Below are 17,500 nucleotides of genomic sequence, written 5' to 3'. Positions count from 1 at the left end.
TATGCCCATAAGCTAAGATGAGCTTAAAAGCCTTTGTTGGTAGATAGGCTAATTTAAGCTTAGTGGCCTATTGTAGATACATAAGCTTAGTAGCCTTTGTAGGCATATAAGTTCATTTAAACTTAGTGGCTTATTGTAGACACTTAAGCTTAAAAAAGCCTAGCCTTTGTAGACATATAAGCTCATTTATGCTTAGTGGCCTATTGTAGGCCCTTAAACTTTGTTAAGCTTATGAGAGATTTTCCTCGTCTTGGAAAAGATCACAGAAATACCTCCTCGAGGTATACCTCAACCAGAATGGCCTCTGCGAGTTCAACCAGCAGAGCTACTAAGCTTAACAAAGCTTATTTGCATACAATGGCTACTAAACGTATGGGCCTAAAATAGACCACTAAGCTTAAATTAGTTTATATTCCTACAAATGCTACTAAGCTTAAATGAGCTTATGGGCCTACAATAGGCTACTCAGCTTATGAATCTACAATAGGCTACTTAGCTTAACAAAGCTTATGAGCTTACAATAGGCCACTTAGGTAAATAAAGCTTAAGTGAACTCATGCGTACTACAATGGGCCACTAAGCTCATCTAAGCTCGTTTTCTGTTATTTGTACGTGACCCTCTCCAACCACCCACCCTCACTATAGGAAGACATTTGCAGGAATATATCTAGATATCTGACTATTTGCCCGCTTTGACAGAGATCTTCCATTAGAAGATCTTCATCGAAGGACATAGCATACTTGACTTTTCTGCAGAGCCGGTCTTCTAGATTATTCCAACAGAATAACCAGAAGGAACACATCTGCAAGAATAGATCTAGATATCCGACTATTTGCCCGCTTTGACAGAGATCTTCTATTAGAAGAGTCTTCATCAAGGGGCATAGCATACTTGACTTTATGCAGAGCCGGTCTTCTAGATTATTCCAACAGAATAACCAGAGGGAACACATCTGCAAGAATAGATCTAGATATCCGACTATTTGCCCGCTTTGACAGAGATCTTCTATTAGAAGAGTCTTCATCAAGGGGAGGGGCATAGCATACTTGACTTTCTGCAGAGCCGGTCTTCTAGATTATTCCAACAGAATAACCAGAGGGAACACTACTGACAAGAATAGATCTAGATATCCGACTATTTGCCCGCTTTGACAGAGATCTTCTATTAGAAGAGTCTTCATCAAGGGGCATAGCATACTTGACTTTCTGCAGAGCCGGTCTTCTAGATTATTCCAACAGAATAACCAGAGGGAACACATCTGCAAGAATAGATCTAGATATCCGACTATTTGCCCGCTTTGACAGAGATCTTCTATTAGAAGAGTCTTCATCAAGGGGCATAGCATACTTGACTTTCTGCAGAGCCGGTCTTTTAGATTATTCCAACAGAATCATCTTCTGGTATCCCTCTTGTATCCTTCTGGTATCCCTCTGGTGGCCCTCAGGGGTCCTGCTGACCCAGTGGCCCTCCAAACAGCTGCTGGCTCTCAAACTGAGAGCTGGTCCTTCTGCTTCTGTCAGGGAGATGAGAGAATCGTCAAGGAATGCTTGATGAAAAGCCATGTGAAGGATTTTGACTGATGCTGCGTCATGTTCCAGAGGCATTGCGATCCTCTTGGTCCAGTCGATGAGGTTGATTGCAGGATGGGTGTGTGGGAGGTGGGGGGACCTCGCCGTTACTGGCTGCTGCTGGGGGGAGCAGCAGTGAACACCCATCGTGCAGTCAAGCCCATCGAATGGGCCAAGAAGATCGCAGCTCCTATGGAACACGATGCAGCAGCATCCATCACCCTCCATGCTCATTCCTTCCATCTTGCATCACTTGACGGTTCCATACTGTCTCGAACTTTGGCAGAAGGTAGTGACCCTTTGTTGTACTCTTCTGTATCCCTTTGGTATCCCTCTGGTAACCACCTGGTGGCCCTATGGCCCTCCAAACAGCTGTTGGCTCTCAAAGGGAGAGCTGGTCCTCCTTCCTCCGAACAGCTGTTGGTTCTCTCTGAGAGAACTGTCCGAACAGCTGTTGGTTCTCTCTGAGAGAAATGATCCTCCTTCCTCCGAACAGCTGTTGGTTCTCTCTGAGAGAACTGGTCCGCCTTTCTCCGAACTGCTGTTGGCTCTCAAACTGAGAGCTGGTCCTCCTGCCTCCAAAGAGCTGTTGACTCTCATCCTGAGAGTTGTTCCTCCTGCTTCCGTCAGGGAGACGAGAGAATTGTCAAGGACGCCTGATGAAGCCCATGTGGAGGATTTTGACTGATGCTGCGTCATATTCCAGAGGCATTGCGATCTTCTTGGTCCAGTCGATGAGGTTGATTGCAGGATGGGTTTGTGGGAGGTGGGGGGACCTCGCCGTTACTGTTTGCTGCTGGGGGGAGCAGCAGTGAACACCCATCGTGCAGTCAAGCCCATCGAATGGGCCAAGAAGATCGCAGCTCCTCTGGAACACGATGCAGCAGCATCCATCATCCTCCATGTTCATTCTTTCCATCTTGCATCACTTGACGGTTGTCATCCTTGTCTGAATTATTTGTCCATGGTTTGGGCGAATGCTACGATGTGATCAAGTCTTTCAACTTGCTTCAGCAATTTTTTCTTTAACTCTTTATTCCTCTCCTTTTCGTTTTCTAGAGCATTCTCCATGGACTTTATCACTTTATCCTTTTGGGTCACTTCAGCTATAATATATAAATTCGTGCCTTCCACTTCAGCGAGCTGCGCCTTCATCTGCTCGAGTTCCTCACTCAGAATTCTGTATTTCTCTTCTTCCTTTTCTAAACCATTCTTCAAAAGAGTTATTTCCTGGTCCCTCTCAACTAACTCTTTCTTTACTTCAGCCTTTTCACTTTCAACTTCAGCTGCCCAGTTTCTTAACCGTTGAGCTTCGGCTCTCAGAATTCTGTTGGTCTCTTTGCCGTTTTCTAAAGAATTCTTCAGTGATTTTATTTCCTGTTCTTTGTCAAGTAACTCTTCCTCCAACTGGGCCTTTTTGCCTCCTAGTTCAGCTTCACAATTTCTCACCTGCTGAACTTCTTCAATCAAACTTCTGTTCCTCTCCTTTTCATTCTCTAAAGAATTCTTCAGTGAATTTACTTCCTGGTCGTTACTGACCAATTTCTCCTCCAGCATAGCATTGTGACCGCCTAGTTCAGCTACCCAGTTTCTCATCTGCTGAACCTCTTCTTTCAAAATTCTTTTCTCTCCTTCTTCATTTCCTAAACAATCCTTTAGTGAATTTATCTTCAATTCTTTATTAGCCAGTTCCTCCTCCATCATGGCGTTTTGACCGCCTAGTTCAGCTACCCAATTTCTCATCTGCTGAACCTCTTCTTTCAAAATTCTTTTCTCTTCTTCTTCATTTCCTAAGCAATCCTTAAGTGAATTTATCTTCAATTCTTTATTAGCCAGTTCCTCCTCCATCATGGCGTTTTGACCTCCTAGTTCAGCTACCCAATTTCTCATCTGCTGAACCTCTTCTTTCAAAATTCTTTTCTCTCCTTCTTCATTTCCTAAACAATCCTTAAGTGAATTTATCTTCAATTCTTTATTAGCCAGTTCCTCCTCCATCATGGCGTTTTGACCTCCTAGTTCAGCTACCCAATTTCTCATCTGCTGAACTTCTTCTTTCAAAATTCTATTTTCTCCTTCTTCATTTCCTAAAGAATCCTCCAGTGAATTTATTTTCAGTTCTTTATTGGCTAGTTCCTCAGCCATCTTAGCATTCTGACCTCCTAGTTCAGCAACCCAATTTCTCATCTGCTGAACTTCTTCCGTCAGAATTCTATTCTCTCCTTTTTCATTTCCTAGAGATTCCTTTAGTGAATGTATTTCCTGTTCTTTATTGGAAAGTTCGTCCTCCATCTTAGCATTTTGACCGCCTAGTTCAGCAACCCAATTTCTCATTTGCTGAACTTCGTCGTTCAAAATTCTGTTCTTCTCCTGTTCATCGTGATTCTTTTCCATTTCCTTCTCGAGATCGCCATTCATCTGTTGCAGATCAGCTATTTTTTGTGCAGATGCTTCTTTCAAATTTTCCAGAAGGTCGATCTCCTTCTCTTTTTCTTCCAGAGCTTCTCGCATTTGGTCATTCGCCCTCTTGAAGCATTCATTCGCCGAAGCCAACGCTCGATTGGTGGCTTCAGCTTCTTTTAGTCTCGAGGCGAGCTCTTTTTCCTCCTTCAGAGCGCTTTCCATCCACTCCTGGAAGAGATTCCTCTCTTTTTCCAAAATCTGGATGTCTCTGCTTCTCGCTTTCTCCTCTTCTTCCAGACGACTTTCCATTTCTTTACTTTCCAACGCGTTCCGTTCAATCAAAAGATCTTTCTCTACAATTTGATTTTGTAGGAACTCGATCTGGTCCTTAGCTCCGTTCAAGAGACGTTCCATTTCAGTTTCCTGGAGCTTACTCTTTTCCAGAACGTCTACTAGCATCATCTTCTCAGCGTCCAGAAGTCCTCGCTGGAGTCCTAACAACTGGACGTCTTGGGTCATCTTGTTCAGGCGTTCCTGCGTCTTCAAGTTTCCTTCTTGTTCAGTTTCCAGACGATCTCTCAGTCTGGCCACCTCGGTTCGTTCCATTTCCAGATCTTCTACCAGTTCGTGAATGTAATTTCCTCGTCGTCGGTATCTCAGGTAAGCAGTCACCGCCAGGCCAGCCAACAAGGCCACACCCATACAGGTGATGGCGACGGTCCAGCCTGACGTCCAAAAGTTCATCTGTTCGTCAACAACAATTTCGGGAATAACAGGTTCCTCAGCTATAAAGTCTAAATCCAGTGGTCCACTCAAAGGTCCTTCAGCAAAACAGAGCATCATCAGGTCCTCAACAATTGAGTGAAGCAATCCACAGGCAACTAACATAAGTGAGCAAAAAGCTATGATAAGTAGAGCAAACATCTTGGTAATGTTATGCCAAACAAGTCAGACGTCACTAGTCCTAGTTTCTGAAACGGACGAGTGGCTCCTTTGGATCCGAGGAAGGCTCCTCCTCTAGCGTGGGCCTCGGAGCGCCTCGTTCCCGGCTCGGCCCCGAGGAATTCCTCTTCTTCTTCATGTTTGGATGAAGAAGGGTTCTCGCTCCCAGAGCTTCTGACCGATGAAGTCGCTTCTTCCGACGTAGGCATTCTCGTAGGAAGAAATTATCTTCTCACCCTTATAACCTTACCTCAACTGAAATTATTAATCTAAATTTTTCCAGTCTAATATTATTTCTCCTCGGATTTTCTGAAACAAGCTTCTTCTTTTTTTTGCCTTTTCTCCTCAAGTTTACTTACGTTAAATTTTGTATTATGGATTAATTTTCTTGACGTCTTAACTTTATTTTTATTATAATACAGTAATGATAATACAGTAATTATTATTATTATTATTATTATTATTATTATTATTATTATTATTATTATTATTATTATTATTATTATTATTATTATCAGTATTCTCTCTCTCATTCGTGCTCTCTCTCTCTACATACATACTTAAGTATAATCATGTATATATATATATATATATATATATATATATATATATATATATATATATATTAATAACAACAATAATAATAATAATAATAATAATAAAATAATAATAATAATAATAAAGACTGCAGCATATTATATGTATATATATATGTATATATATATATATATATATATATATATATATATATATATATATATATATATATCTATATATATAGATATATATATATATATATATATATATATATATATATATATACATATATATATATTTATATATATATATATATATATATATATATATATATATATATATATATATATATATATATATATATATATATATATATATATATATATATATATATATATATATACATGTATATATATTGTATAATATACAATGAAGGTAGGGGAAGCACACCAATAGGTCCAGGAACTCATATTTATTAAGTTGCAACGTTTCAAAGCCAACCAGCTCATTTTCAACCTACAAAGTAACAATATCTAATTAGTACAATACAATTAAGCTACAATATCAAAATACACAATATACGGTACAATAAAACAATCACAGTTAAAAATACAAATAAGGACCAACCGTTGAGTGTGAAGACAGAGGAAGGACTAACAAAAAATATAAACAGTTCAGGAGAGGTAAAGAGGTGTAGACGTGGCATGGGTGTTCAGTGAGGGGACCAGTTTTTTAACAAACAACGATTCATTAATTGTTAAAACCTTATGATTGGAAGCTCTGCCCAAAACTTTAAAGTCCTTGTACTGAATAGAATACCTACATTTATCGGTATGATCCCTTATGTTGGAAAATTCAGGATTCGAAAGCTTAGTGCCAGTTCTATAGCTGACAGCTCTATGATTGTCGATTCGGACCTTAAATAACCTATGTGTCGATCCAATATAGGTTCCTCGATTACATCGAGGACAAGAAAATTTGTAAATAACATATGAGGTCATCAATGGATCCAAACGGTCCTTGAAGCTGAAAAGGCTACCAATATTCAATGGGTTTTTGGGTATAATTTTGGTTTTCATGGCAGGGAGATGACCAAATATTAAAGCATGGAGTTCCTTGTAAAATGTTGTACCGTGAATAGAAGGAAGGCTGGCATAGAAAGGTAATTTAGGAACGTGAGGAGAAGGATGACGTGGAACAAAAATATTATCTAAAAATTTTGAGACATGCTTAAAGAACAACTGGGTGGGAAAGCAGTTGCTGTTAATATAAGAATATAATATATATATATATATATATATATATATATATATATATATATATATATATATATATACGTATATGTATGTATATATATTATATATACATATATTTATATAATATATATATATATATATATATATAATATATATATAAGTTATATAGACAGATATGTATATATGTGTGTGTATTTATGTATATATACCAATGCACTATTTTTTTATAAATAATACCTATATCATTATTATTATCATTATTATCATAATTATTATTACTATTATAATTTTGTTTTTATCTATCACAGTCCTCCAATTCGACTGGGTGGTATTTATAGTGTAGGGTTCCTGGTTGTATCCTGCCTCCTTAGGAGTCCATCACTTTTCTTACTATGTGCGCCGTTTCTAGGATCACACTCTTCTGCATGAGTCCTGGAGCTACTTCAGCGTCTAGTTTTTCTAGATTCCTTTTCAGGGATCTTGGGATCGTGCCTAGTGTTGCTATGATTATGGGTACAATTTCCACTGGCATATCCCATATCCTTCTTATTTCTATTTTCAGGTCTTGATATTTATACAATTTTTCCCTCTCTTTCTCTTCAACTCTGGTGTTCCATGGTATTGCGACATCAATGAGTGACACTTTCTTCTTGATTTTGTCAATCAACGTCACGTCGAGTCTATTTGCACGTATCACCCTATCTATTCTGATACCATAGTCCCAGAGGATCTTTGCCGGATCGTTTTCTATCACGCCTTCAGGTTGGTGCTCGTACCACTTATTACTGCAAGGTACCTGATGTTTCTTGCACAGGCTCCAGTGGAGGGCTTTTGCCACTGAATCATGCCTCTTTTTGTTCTGGTTCTGTGCAAGTGCCGGACATTCAACTGCTATGTGGTTTATGGTTTCATTTTTCGTATTGCATTTCCTACATGTGGGAGGGATGTTATTTCCAGCTATCGTTCTTTGAACATATTGGTTCTTAGGGCCTGATCTTGTGCCGCTGTTATCATTCCTTCAATTTCCTTCTTGAGCTCTCCCCTCTGTAGCCATTGCCATATTCTTTAGGTCTGTCCATGTATTTGTCCGTTATTATTATTTATTTTACTTTGCCTTGATCGTTTTCTAATCACTCCCTTTCAGGTTGGTGCTCGTTACCACTTGTTACTGCAAGGTAGCTGATGTTTCTTGCACAGGCTCCAGTGGAGGGCTTTGCCACTGAATCATGCCTCTTTTTGTACTGGTTCTGTGCAAGTGCCGGGCATTCATGCTATGGTGTTTATGGTTCATTTTTCGTATTGCACTTCCTACATATGGGAGAGATGTTATTTCCGTCTATCGTACTTTGAACATATCTGGTTCTTAGGGCCTGATCTTGGGCCGCTGTTATCATTCCTTCAATTTCCTTCTTGAGCTCTCCCCTCTGTAGCCATTGCCATATTCTTTAGTCTGTCCCATGTATTGTCCGTTTATTATTATTGATTATATTTATTATTATTATTATTATTATTATTATTATTATTATTATTATTATTATTATTATTATTATTATTATTATTATTATTATTATTATTAAGGACAGCTGTAAGTTCTGTCCCTTCTCGCGTTTTTTCCTTCTTCCTTTCTTCTCGTACAGAGAATCAAAACACAACTAAAGAGTTATGGGAAATCAAAATAATTATAAATTTTAAACACAAGGCACCAGGAAGAAGTGGAATTAACAAGGTCATAATGATTATTCAAAATTTACCAGATATTGCACTTGAAAGATTAAGAGAAATATATAATTGGGCTCTCTCAATGGGATATTTTCGAATTATATTCAATAATGCAATAATGATTTTATACCCAAACCAGGAAAAGATACGTGTCAGGTAGACAATTATAGACCAATATCATTACTAGAAATGCCTGGCAAAATATTTGAAAAAAATAATTAACAAAAGATTAGTGTTGTTCCTAGAAGGTAATCAGCTACACAATAAAAATCAATATGGATTTAGAAAAGGAAGAGGAACCCAGATTACAATAGCAACAATATATGAGAGCATTGCACTATCGCAAAGAAGAAGGTACCTATGCAACCTAGTGTGTAGAGATATAACCAAGTCATTTGATAAAGTATGGATACAAGGACTTCAATACAATATATTACATCTCAACCTTCCAGGAATTTTTGAGAAAATACTATGCAACTTCATCAAAGATCGAACAGCAGCAATCAAGTCACAAAATTACATAGGGAATCCATTCTTGTTACTAAGTGGAGTCCCACAAAGATCTGTACTCAGTCCAACATTATTCATATTATCTACATCAGATGTGACTCCGCCACCAGAGTACTGTACTGATGTCTGCTTTGCAGATGATATAACTCAAATAGCTATACACCCATAAAAACGTACAAGGAGAAGGGACCCGACTTTGAAAAGACAAGTACCACAAAACCAATGAACCAAATTGAAAGAATAAATAAATTTGAAAAGAAATGGAAGATGACGACAAATAAATCTAAATTCCAACTAGTATCCGTATCTGGATACAAACTTGCATAACTAATGATAGACCAACAACCAATGAATTTTGCTAAAAGCACAAGAATACTAGGAATGTAATTCGGACAAAGAGGAATATCAAGACATGAGAGAGAACGGCTAGAATAGCAAGAACATAAAATACAAAGCTGAAAAGGTTTAGGAATATAAACACAACTATCAAAATCCATTTCTACAAAGCCTAATCAGACCAATAATGGAATATCTACCAATACCCACGTGTTTAACATCGACTTCTAATATAAGTGCATAACAAAAATTCCAAATTAAGATACTAAGGTCTGCAATGAGAAACAATCAAGAAGATGACAATCTGAATATAGAACAAATACACAAGAAATACAAAGTAGAACCAATTAATCAGAGATTATACAGACTGGCAACCAATATATGGAGAAAACTAGTTCAGTACAAAAGGGAATTATCAGAAGAATCGGAAGCAGAAGAGGGAAACCTTGACCCAAACAAGGTGGAGAAGAGTATCTTCATATATTCATCGCGATGAACCTCAACCATTATACTTTTAAGAAATGTCTTGTGAAAAAGTAATATGTAGAATTTACTATGTACATATAATGCAAAATCATTATGATAATTAAAATTAAGTTTAGAATTAGAAAGTTGGAACTTTATTAAATATGATTATACTATTAAGTAATAAAATTCAAAATATGTAATCTGTAAAATTCACCATGTTAATATAATGTATAATCATTATTGTATTATGCTAATATTAGTCAGAAAATTGTACCCTTACCCAAATAAAATTGTGGATAAACCCACACTTGACATTACTCTTACTAATACTTGACTTTCCAAACTATTCCCTACCACGGTTAGCTATGCAGCTAACTGCCCTCAATCTTCTTTCACCCATCTTACCTATCAGCTAAAAAAAAAAAAAAAAAATAGACAGCCAATCCCCCCACCACAGTAAAACTTTCCCCGGGAGACAAACACACACACCCCTCCAACCCACAGAAGACGTCTGCCTGTCTGTCTGTCTGTCTTCACTTCTCTCTCTCTCTCTCTCTCTCTCTCTCTCTCTCTCTCTCTCTCTCTCTCTCTCTCTCTCTCTCTCTCTCTCTCTCTCTAGGACAAGAGATAAACAATAAACTGCATAATAATGGGAGATTTCAATGCACCAGTACATTAGGAAACGATGACCTCCGCATCAAACGTAGAAGGAAAGAGTCTTAGATTTTGTAAAAAAGGAATTCCTCCACCAATGGGTTGACAAACCCACTAGAGAAAACAACATACTAGACATCGTTCTATCAACGGAAGATAATCTAGTACTATCTGACTTTTCAGACAGAATCTAGGCAAAAGCGACCATAAAATGATCTCATTTCAAATTAATGTTCAACATAAAAAAGAGAAGATAGTAATGAGATTAGACTACCGTCGACAAGACCTAAATAAACTAAACGAGTACGTTAATACTCTAGAGTACGACGAGAACACAGGCATAAATAAGCACTGAGAAATACAGAAAAACGCTCTAGATGTATTATACCCTTAAAGCAAATACTAACAAATGGAAACCCTCAGCCAAAGTGGTTCAACAGAGAAATTAAAAATAAGATAAGAGAAAGAGACAGATTGCACAAATCAATGAACTGCCAGTATGTGATCCTTTTTCGTTAAATATTATTAAATTAAATTTTTTGATATAATTTGTTAAGCCCAGTTTTGTATGTTTCACTTGTCATTTGACCTCCTCTCGAGTATAACAATTGTTTGCTTGTTATTAACGTTCGTGTTTGTCTTTAAGGAGGTTGTGTGTGTGGTCCCTTCCCTGTGGATAAGGGGGGGGGGGTGGGTGGGTTAACTTCTTGGCTTCTGGGAGGAGAACAGGCAGTCGTTCTCTGGACCTTGTCACATTTGAAATATTTTGATGTTCCTTCGTGCACAGAGTACTGCCGTCTCTTGTTTCTTGGTGGTTGCAGCCTCTGTTGGTGATTTGCCCTTATCTGCAGGACCCGAGGATTTTTTTAATATACGCTATCTTCAAATTGGAAGATCTTTCCAGATAACCTATCTGGACGTCCTTGGGATTTCACAGCACCACCTCTGGTTCAGTTATAAAGCCAGAGGGATCTCGATATTCCATTGTAAGTTTTTTTATACCTTTGTTACTGATCACGGCTGTGATTCTGTTGTGACTGTTCGACTAGGCCCCGAGTTATTTAACCAACTGTGGTACCACCCCTCCAGACGTGGAGGTTTCCGTATTCTTCAAGGAGAATAATAAGCATTATTGATAACGAAGCTTTGTAGTCGCAAGTTTGGTTTACATAAGAATTAGCCTGTAAATCGTCAGTATATTAATTCTTTACGATTTCCTTCTCCTTTCTGGGCCCCCTTATTTTGGTTTGAGAGTATTGCTTATACTATCTTAATTTTGTATACGTATTTTGAGTTATTATTAAGTGTGATAGTAGTTCATTACTTTCCTGTACTCAAAGAGGTTCAGGTGTAATTTCTATCTGGTTATTTATGTATTAAATTTATGGTTTTTTCGTCCTTGCACTTTGAAAATTGAGTTTGTGTTATGATTCCACCTTATTGTGGACTTCATATCAGTGGTATATGGATACTTAAAGAGAAAATTGAATAGTCTATTCTGGTAACGGTAAAGAGAGCCGTCGTATATATATATATATATATATATATATATATATATATATTATATATATATATATATATATGTGTGTGTGTGTGTGTGTGTGTGTGTGTGTGTGTGTGTGTGTGTGTGTGTGTGTGTATGTGTGTGTATCAAATTAAGACCTTTTCCTATATTTGAACTGTCGAACTGTTTATACTAAAATTTCGGTGAAAAGACCCACGTATAATGAAGTACGTAAGACTTGGGATTCGTCTTCATAGTTATAGACAATGAATTATTACTCTGCAGTTCTTATGAAGGGATGGATGTATCTTGGATATCTATCTATGATAGTTTTGCAATTGGAGAACCTATTCTATTTTTATTCCTTTACAAACGTTTTTGAGTGAATTGCTATAGTATCACTACCAATTCATCCACTGAGCAGATGAAACCCTGGCGATCCCTCAATATATTAGGACCCCATCTTTTTTCATACCTATTGTCATAACTTTACTAGGCCTCCTGCCACATTCCAAATCCAGAACATCAAATTGTGTTCTGCTTAACTTGGTTATCCTCTCGCATTTTCCCAATGCATCCGGATCATCTAAAAACGTCATTCATTGTCCTACACTCAATAACCTGTTTTTATTTATTTATTCATCTATTTCTAGTATCTGTAAACGAAAACTATTGGGATGGCTTTGTCTGTCCGTCCGCACTTTTTCTGTCCGCTCGCTGATCTTCAAAACTACTGAGGCTAGAGCGATGCAAATAGGTATGTTGATCATCCACCCTCCAATCATCAAAAACATACCAAATTGCAACCCTTTAGCCTTAGTGGTTTTTATTTTTATTTAAGGTTAAACTTAGCCATGTTCGTGGCTCTGGCAACGCTGTAGGACAGGCCACCAACGGGCGGTGGCTGAATGTTTCATGGACCGTGGTTCATTATACGCTGTGCATTTAAGCTGTATAACAAGGCATCCTTTGAGAAGAGCTGGCGGAGGAGTTTCAAACACCTTGTGAGAGAAACTGCTCATTAAAAGAGGAAGTTAATATTCACAGGAACAATTGAGAGGCTTTCATTGTATACTTTTACCATTATTATTGTGGATTCCTCGCTCTGGATGTTAACCATGAAGAGTATTTTCTCAGTGACGTATAGCATTATAAATATCACCGGCATTTCAGAGATATTTTGGCCCAATATATCCTTTCACCTCTTCGATTTAAAGGAAGGAAATCTTGTACCTAAAATGAGAGACGGGCCCTCCTAATGGCACAATCTCCCTCTTTTATCGTTCCAAAAGAGAAGAAAAGAAGTTCGTCTCTTTAGATAGATAACTGTGAGGAAAAATCTGTCATCTTCGAAATGGAATCTTTTACGACGTTCAAGGAATATTTCTCTCGTTCAAAAGAAAGGTATAATTTCAATTTGATGATGATATCAGAAGCCGATAATTCGTCACAGTGAACTGATGCGTTTGACGACTAACTAAGGCAGGTCACGGAACATGTCACCATTTCTATTATACTTGACCTAAAACTAAACTTCAAAATCATTTGATGATGATATCAGAAGCCAATAATTCATCACAATGAACTGGTACGTTTGACGATTGATTGATTGATTGATTGTGTATTATATCTGGCGTCATAACATCTGGGTAATTGACACCGAAATAAATTAAATATAAAAAAATTAAATTTTTGATAAACTTCATATAAAATGATCTATAAATATATTATATAAAAATTTTGTTCATATATAAGTTCTTACATAGACAATCTATGTATAATTTAAATTTGGTTAAGGAGGCCCGCCTCCCTCATAAAAATATATAACTGCTCTATATTACAATCCTTTCCAAGAATTGTAGCTAGGATAAAATTACCTACTCTGTCACGACCCCAAGACAGTAACCTATGTCTCAAATTCAAGAATCTGGGACATTCAACCAGCAAATGTCTCACAGTCAAGGGCACAGTACAGTTCTCGCAAAACGGAGGATTTTCACGAGACATCAAGAACCCATGGGTGAGTCTTGTATGTCCAATCCTCAATCGGCACAACATCGTTTCTTGTCTCCTTGGCATATACGGATATGACCAAGGAGACACTGATGACGTGATACTACGCATTTTTTGATTATTTAAAATATCCTCCCGCTGGGACTGCCAACATTTTTTAACTCTCTGACCTACTAGAGGATACAAATCCCGATATGGTAGTAGGCATCTTGTGGGTTCTGAGGAGCTGACTGCAGACTTTGCAAGTTGGTCAGCTTTCTCATTCCCAGCCACCCCAACATGGGAAGGCACCCAACAGAACTTTATTTCTGTCCCTCTTCTTTTTAGTAAAAGCAGCCATTCCAATATATCTAAAATCAGAGGGTTTAAAGGGTTAAAAATTTCCAGTGACTGAAGAACACTTCTTGAGTCACAATATATAATAAAATTATTTTCATTCCGAATTAAAACTTCCTTTAAAGCTTTTAAAATTCCATATAATTCTGCTGTAAAAATCGATGCAACAGATGATAACCTGCCACTTCTCTCTACATCAGGGAAGGCTACAAAGCCGACGCCAGCATCTGACTTTGAGCCATCCGTGAAAACTGCAATGGAGTCATCATGTTGCATGGAATGTTCTAAAAATATTGACCGCATGGCCTCACTGGACAATTCTGTCTGGTAAAGTTAAAATATCTACAAAATTTTACCTCTGGAAAGTTCCAGGGGGGACTAACTGAATATTTTGCTGGTAAAATCTCGATTCTTGGCATATTTAATTCACGGACAATAAAATTTACTCTAAAAGCAAATGGATGAGGTTCCTTGGGGTGATTTTCATAAAACTGCCAATGCCTTTCATTTTTCATACAAATGCTGGTTAAAGACCTAGGTAGCCTCTGGAATCTATACCAGCTCCGAACCAGCAGACGCTTGTAATGAAGATCCAGTGGCACTCATCAGCATCTACAAGCATGCTCTCGGTGGGAGATGATTTAAATGCTCCTGTACATAATCGTATTCCTCCATGATGAATTGAGTTGAGCATTTTAAGGCTATTTGGCTTCGCAGAAGTTGGTACACCTCACACCCATAACCTAATTTTGAAAAGACCAAGGCTTTATATAATCTCAACATCTGAGTTCGGTCTGCACCCCACGAAGTGTGAGACACGACTTTCAGCAAATTCATTGCTTTCAAGCATTTTGCCTTAACATATTTCAGATGTGGAATCCAAGTCAGCTTACTATCAAAAATCAAACCAAGAAACCTTGTTTCACCAACACAAGGAATTCTCTGCCTATGAATGAATAGATCTGGATCAGGATGGATTCCCCTTATACGACAAAAGTGCATAGTTATCGTTTTACAGGCAGAAAATCTAAAACCATTAACCTCAGCCCATTTTACTATATTATCAATGCAGAGCTGAAGGCGGCGTTCAGCCACTGCCATCCTTGATGCTGCAAAGGAAATTGACAGGTCATCTACAAATAGGGTATAGGTTATATCTGGGGGAATTATTTTAGAAACCCCATTGATTACCAAGGCGAACAAGGTTACACTTAAAACACTTCCTTGTGGTACTCCTTCTTCTTGATTGAACACATCTGACAATATTGCTCCAACCTGAACCTGAAATATCCTATTTTTTAAAAAAGCCTTAATAAAGAGGGGCAAATTGCCTCTCAGGTTACATTCATAAAGGACCCTCAAAATGCCATATCTCCATGTTGTATCATAAGCCTTCTCTAGATCAAAGAAAACGGTGATGTGATGCTGTTTGTTGGCAAAAGCTTCACATATTGAAGATTCCATTCGTACCAATACATCAGTTGTGGAGTGCATACTCCGAAAACCCCACTGAGCAGGCGAAAGGTATTTACCTCTCTCCAAGTACCACATCAATCGTGTGTTCACCATTTTTTCCATGATCTTACACAAACAAGATGTCAATGCAATAGGACGATAATTTTCTGTCTTGAACGGATCTTTTCCAGGTTTCACAAATGGCAGTAATTTTAACTTCTCCCAAAGCTTGGGGAAGATATGCTCTCGGTAAATTCTGTTAATTAGGCTTAATATGAAAAGTCTGGTATTTTCAGGGGTATGCTTAATCATTGAATATGTTATATCATCAAGTCCAGGAGCTGATTCATTACATTTATTCAAGGCCGATTCAAATTCTCTAATAGTAAAAGGAGCATTGTACTGCTCATGTCTTGAGGTATTAAAATCAATTTCGACCTGTTCCATTATCCGTCTTTGAGCTGAATAGGGTCTATCATCATTTTTCTTAGCAACATTAGCAAAATGATTAGCAAACTCATTTGCCACTAACTGGGGGTCTGCTACCTCGCAACCATTCACCTTGATGGAGGTGAACTGATTGACAAGGAGTGAACTTACCTGCTATTTTTCTAACTCTCTTCCAAACTAGGGTCAGAGGAGTTTTTGAATTTAGTGAAGATATGAAAATTGTCCAAGATTCTTTTCGTGCTTTTTTGATTTCCAAGCGAAAATGAGCTCTCGCTTTTCGAAATTCTACACGATAATACTCACATTTTCGTCGCGGTATCTGGTGAAGGCAGATCTCATAGTTCTATGGGTTTCCCGGCATTTACGAGTCCACCAGGGAACTGGTCGGCGGACAAATTTGCCTGAAGTCCTAGGTATAGATTGAAGACCAGCCGAGAACATTATTGTATTCAAAAAGTCAAGAGCGTCATCTACACAGGGAAAGTCATCAGCAGAGTCATCTATTGAGCTGTGCTCCTGGAACGTTGACCAATCAGCTTTACCAATGTTCCATTTGGGTAGCCTTGAAGATGGAGGACTTGATGCTACACTCACCACTATTGGAAAATGGTCACTGGTAAATCTATCATTTATAGCTTTCCAAGTAAAGTCAATAAGACAGTCATCACTACATATAGATAAATCAATTGCTGATAACGTGCCTGTTTGAACATGAAAATGCGTAGACTCCCCAGAGTTGAGGATCCCCACATTTTCATCTTCTATGATGGAACCTAAGCACCTTCCTCTTTGATTGGTGATGATATCACCCCAAAGAGGGTTTCTTCCATTTCATATCTCCCAAAATCAGAAAAGGACGTGGTAACTGTTGAATAAGAGATTTGAATTCATTGATGGGGAAGACTTCGTTAGGTGGTAGATAGAGAGAGCATACTGTATATTTTCTTTGCAAATGGATCTGCACACCAATCACTTGCAATGCTGATTGAATAATAATAGGATTTTGTGGGGTGTCATTTCGAACATACAAAACAACACCACCATGGCTTCCAACATTTAAATTATAGGTGGAGTGATAGGATGTATACTCTCGTGGGCTGGGGCACATATTATTACCAATCATGGTCTCCTGCAGAGCTATACAAACAGGAGACACTTCTGATATGAGCAGCCTTAACTCTTCCCATTTAGCTCTCAATCCCTGACAGTTCCACTGGAGAAAATTAATGAATTTTATTTTCCTTTAGAGGCTGTTAAATTAGAGCCTCTTTTAAGAGCTTTCAGCTTACAACCTTGCTCTTTTTTTCTGGAAGGAGACCGATTGTTTAGGGCTGCCTTCCCTTTTAGAGGG

The 17,500-nt window shown here is 37.9% G+C and overlaps 2 protein-coding genes across 2 annotated transcripts in view; both read right to left on the bottom strand.

The window, feature by feature from the left end:
* The window catches only part of LOC135221850 (juvenile hormone esterase-like), a 552,420-nt gene that overhangs the window by 244,646 nt on the left and 290,274 nt on the right, over positions 1-17,500 (bottom strand). The window lies entirely within an intron of this gene.
* On the bottom strand, positions 2,524-4,893 carry LOC135222428 (golgin subfamily A member 4-like). The gene has a single exon (XM_064260515.1). The coding sequence runs from the start codon at positions 4,891-4,893 to the stop codon at positions 2,524-2,526; it is 2,370 nt and encodes a 789-aa protein (XP_064116585.1).

This window comes from Macrobrachium nipponense, chromosome 3 (assembly GCF_015104395.2).
Source record: "Macrobrachium nipponense isolate FS-2020 chromosome 3, ASM1510439v2, whole genome shotgun sequence".
In the NCBI taxonomy this organism is placed as follows: Eukaryota; Metazoa; Arthropoda; class Malacostraca; order Decapoda; family Palaemonidae; genus Macrobrachium; species Macrobrachium nipponense.
Note: the sequence above shows the minus strand (reverse complement) of the source record. Positions and strands in the feature narration are given on the sequence as shown.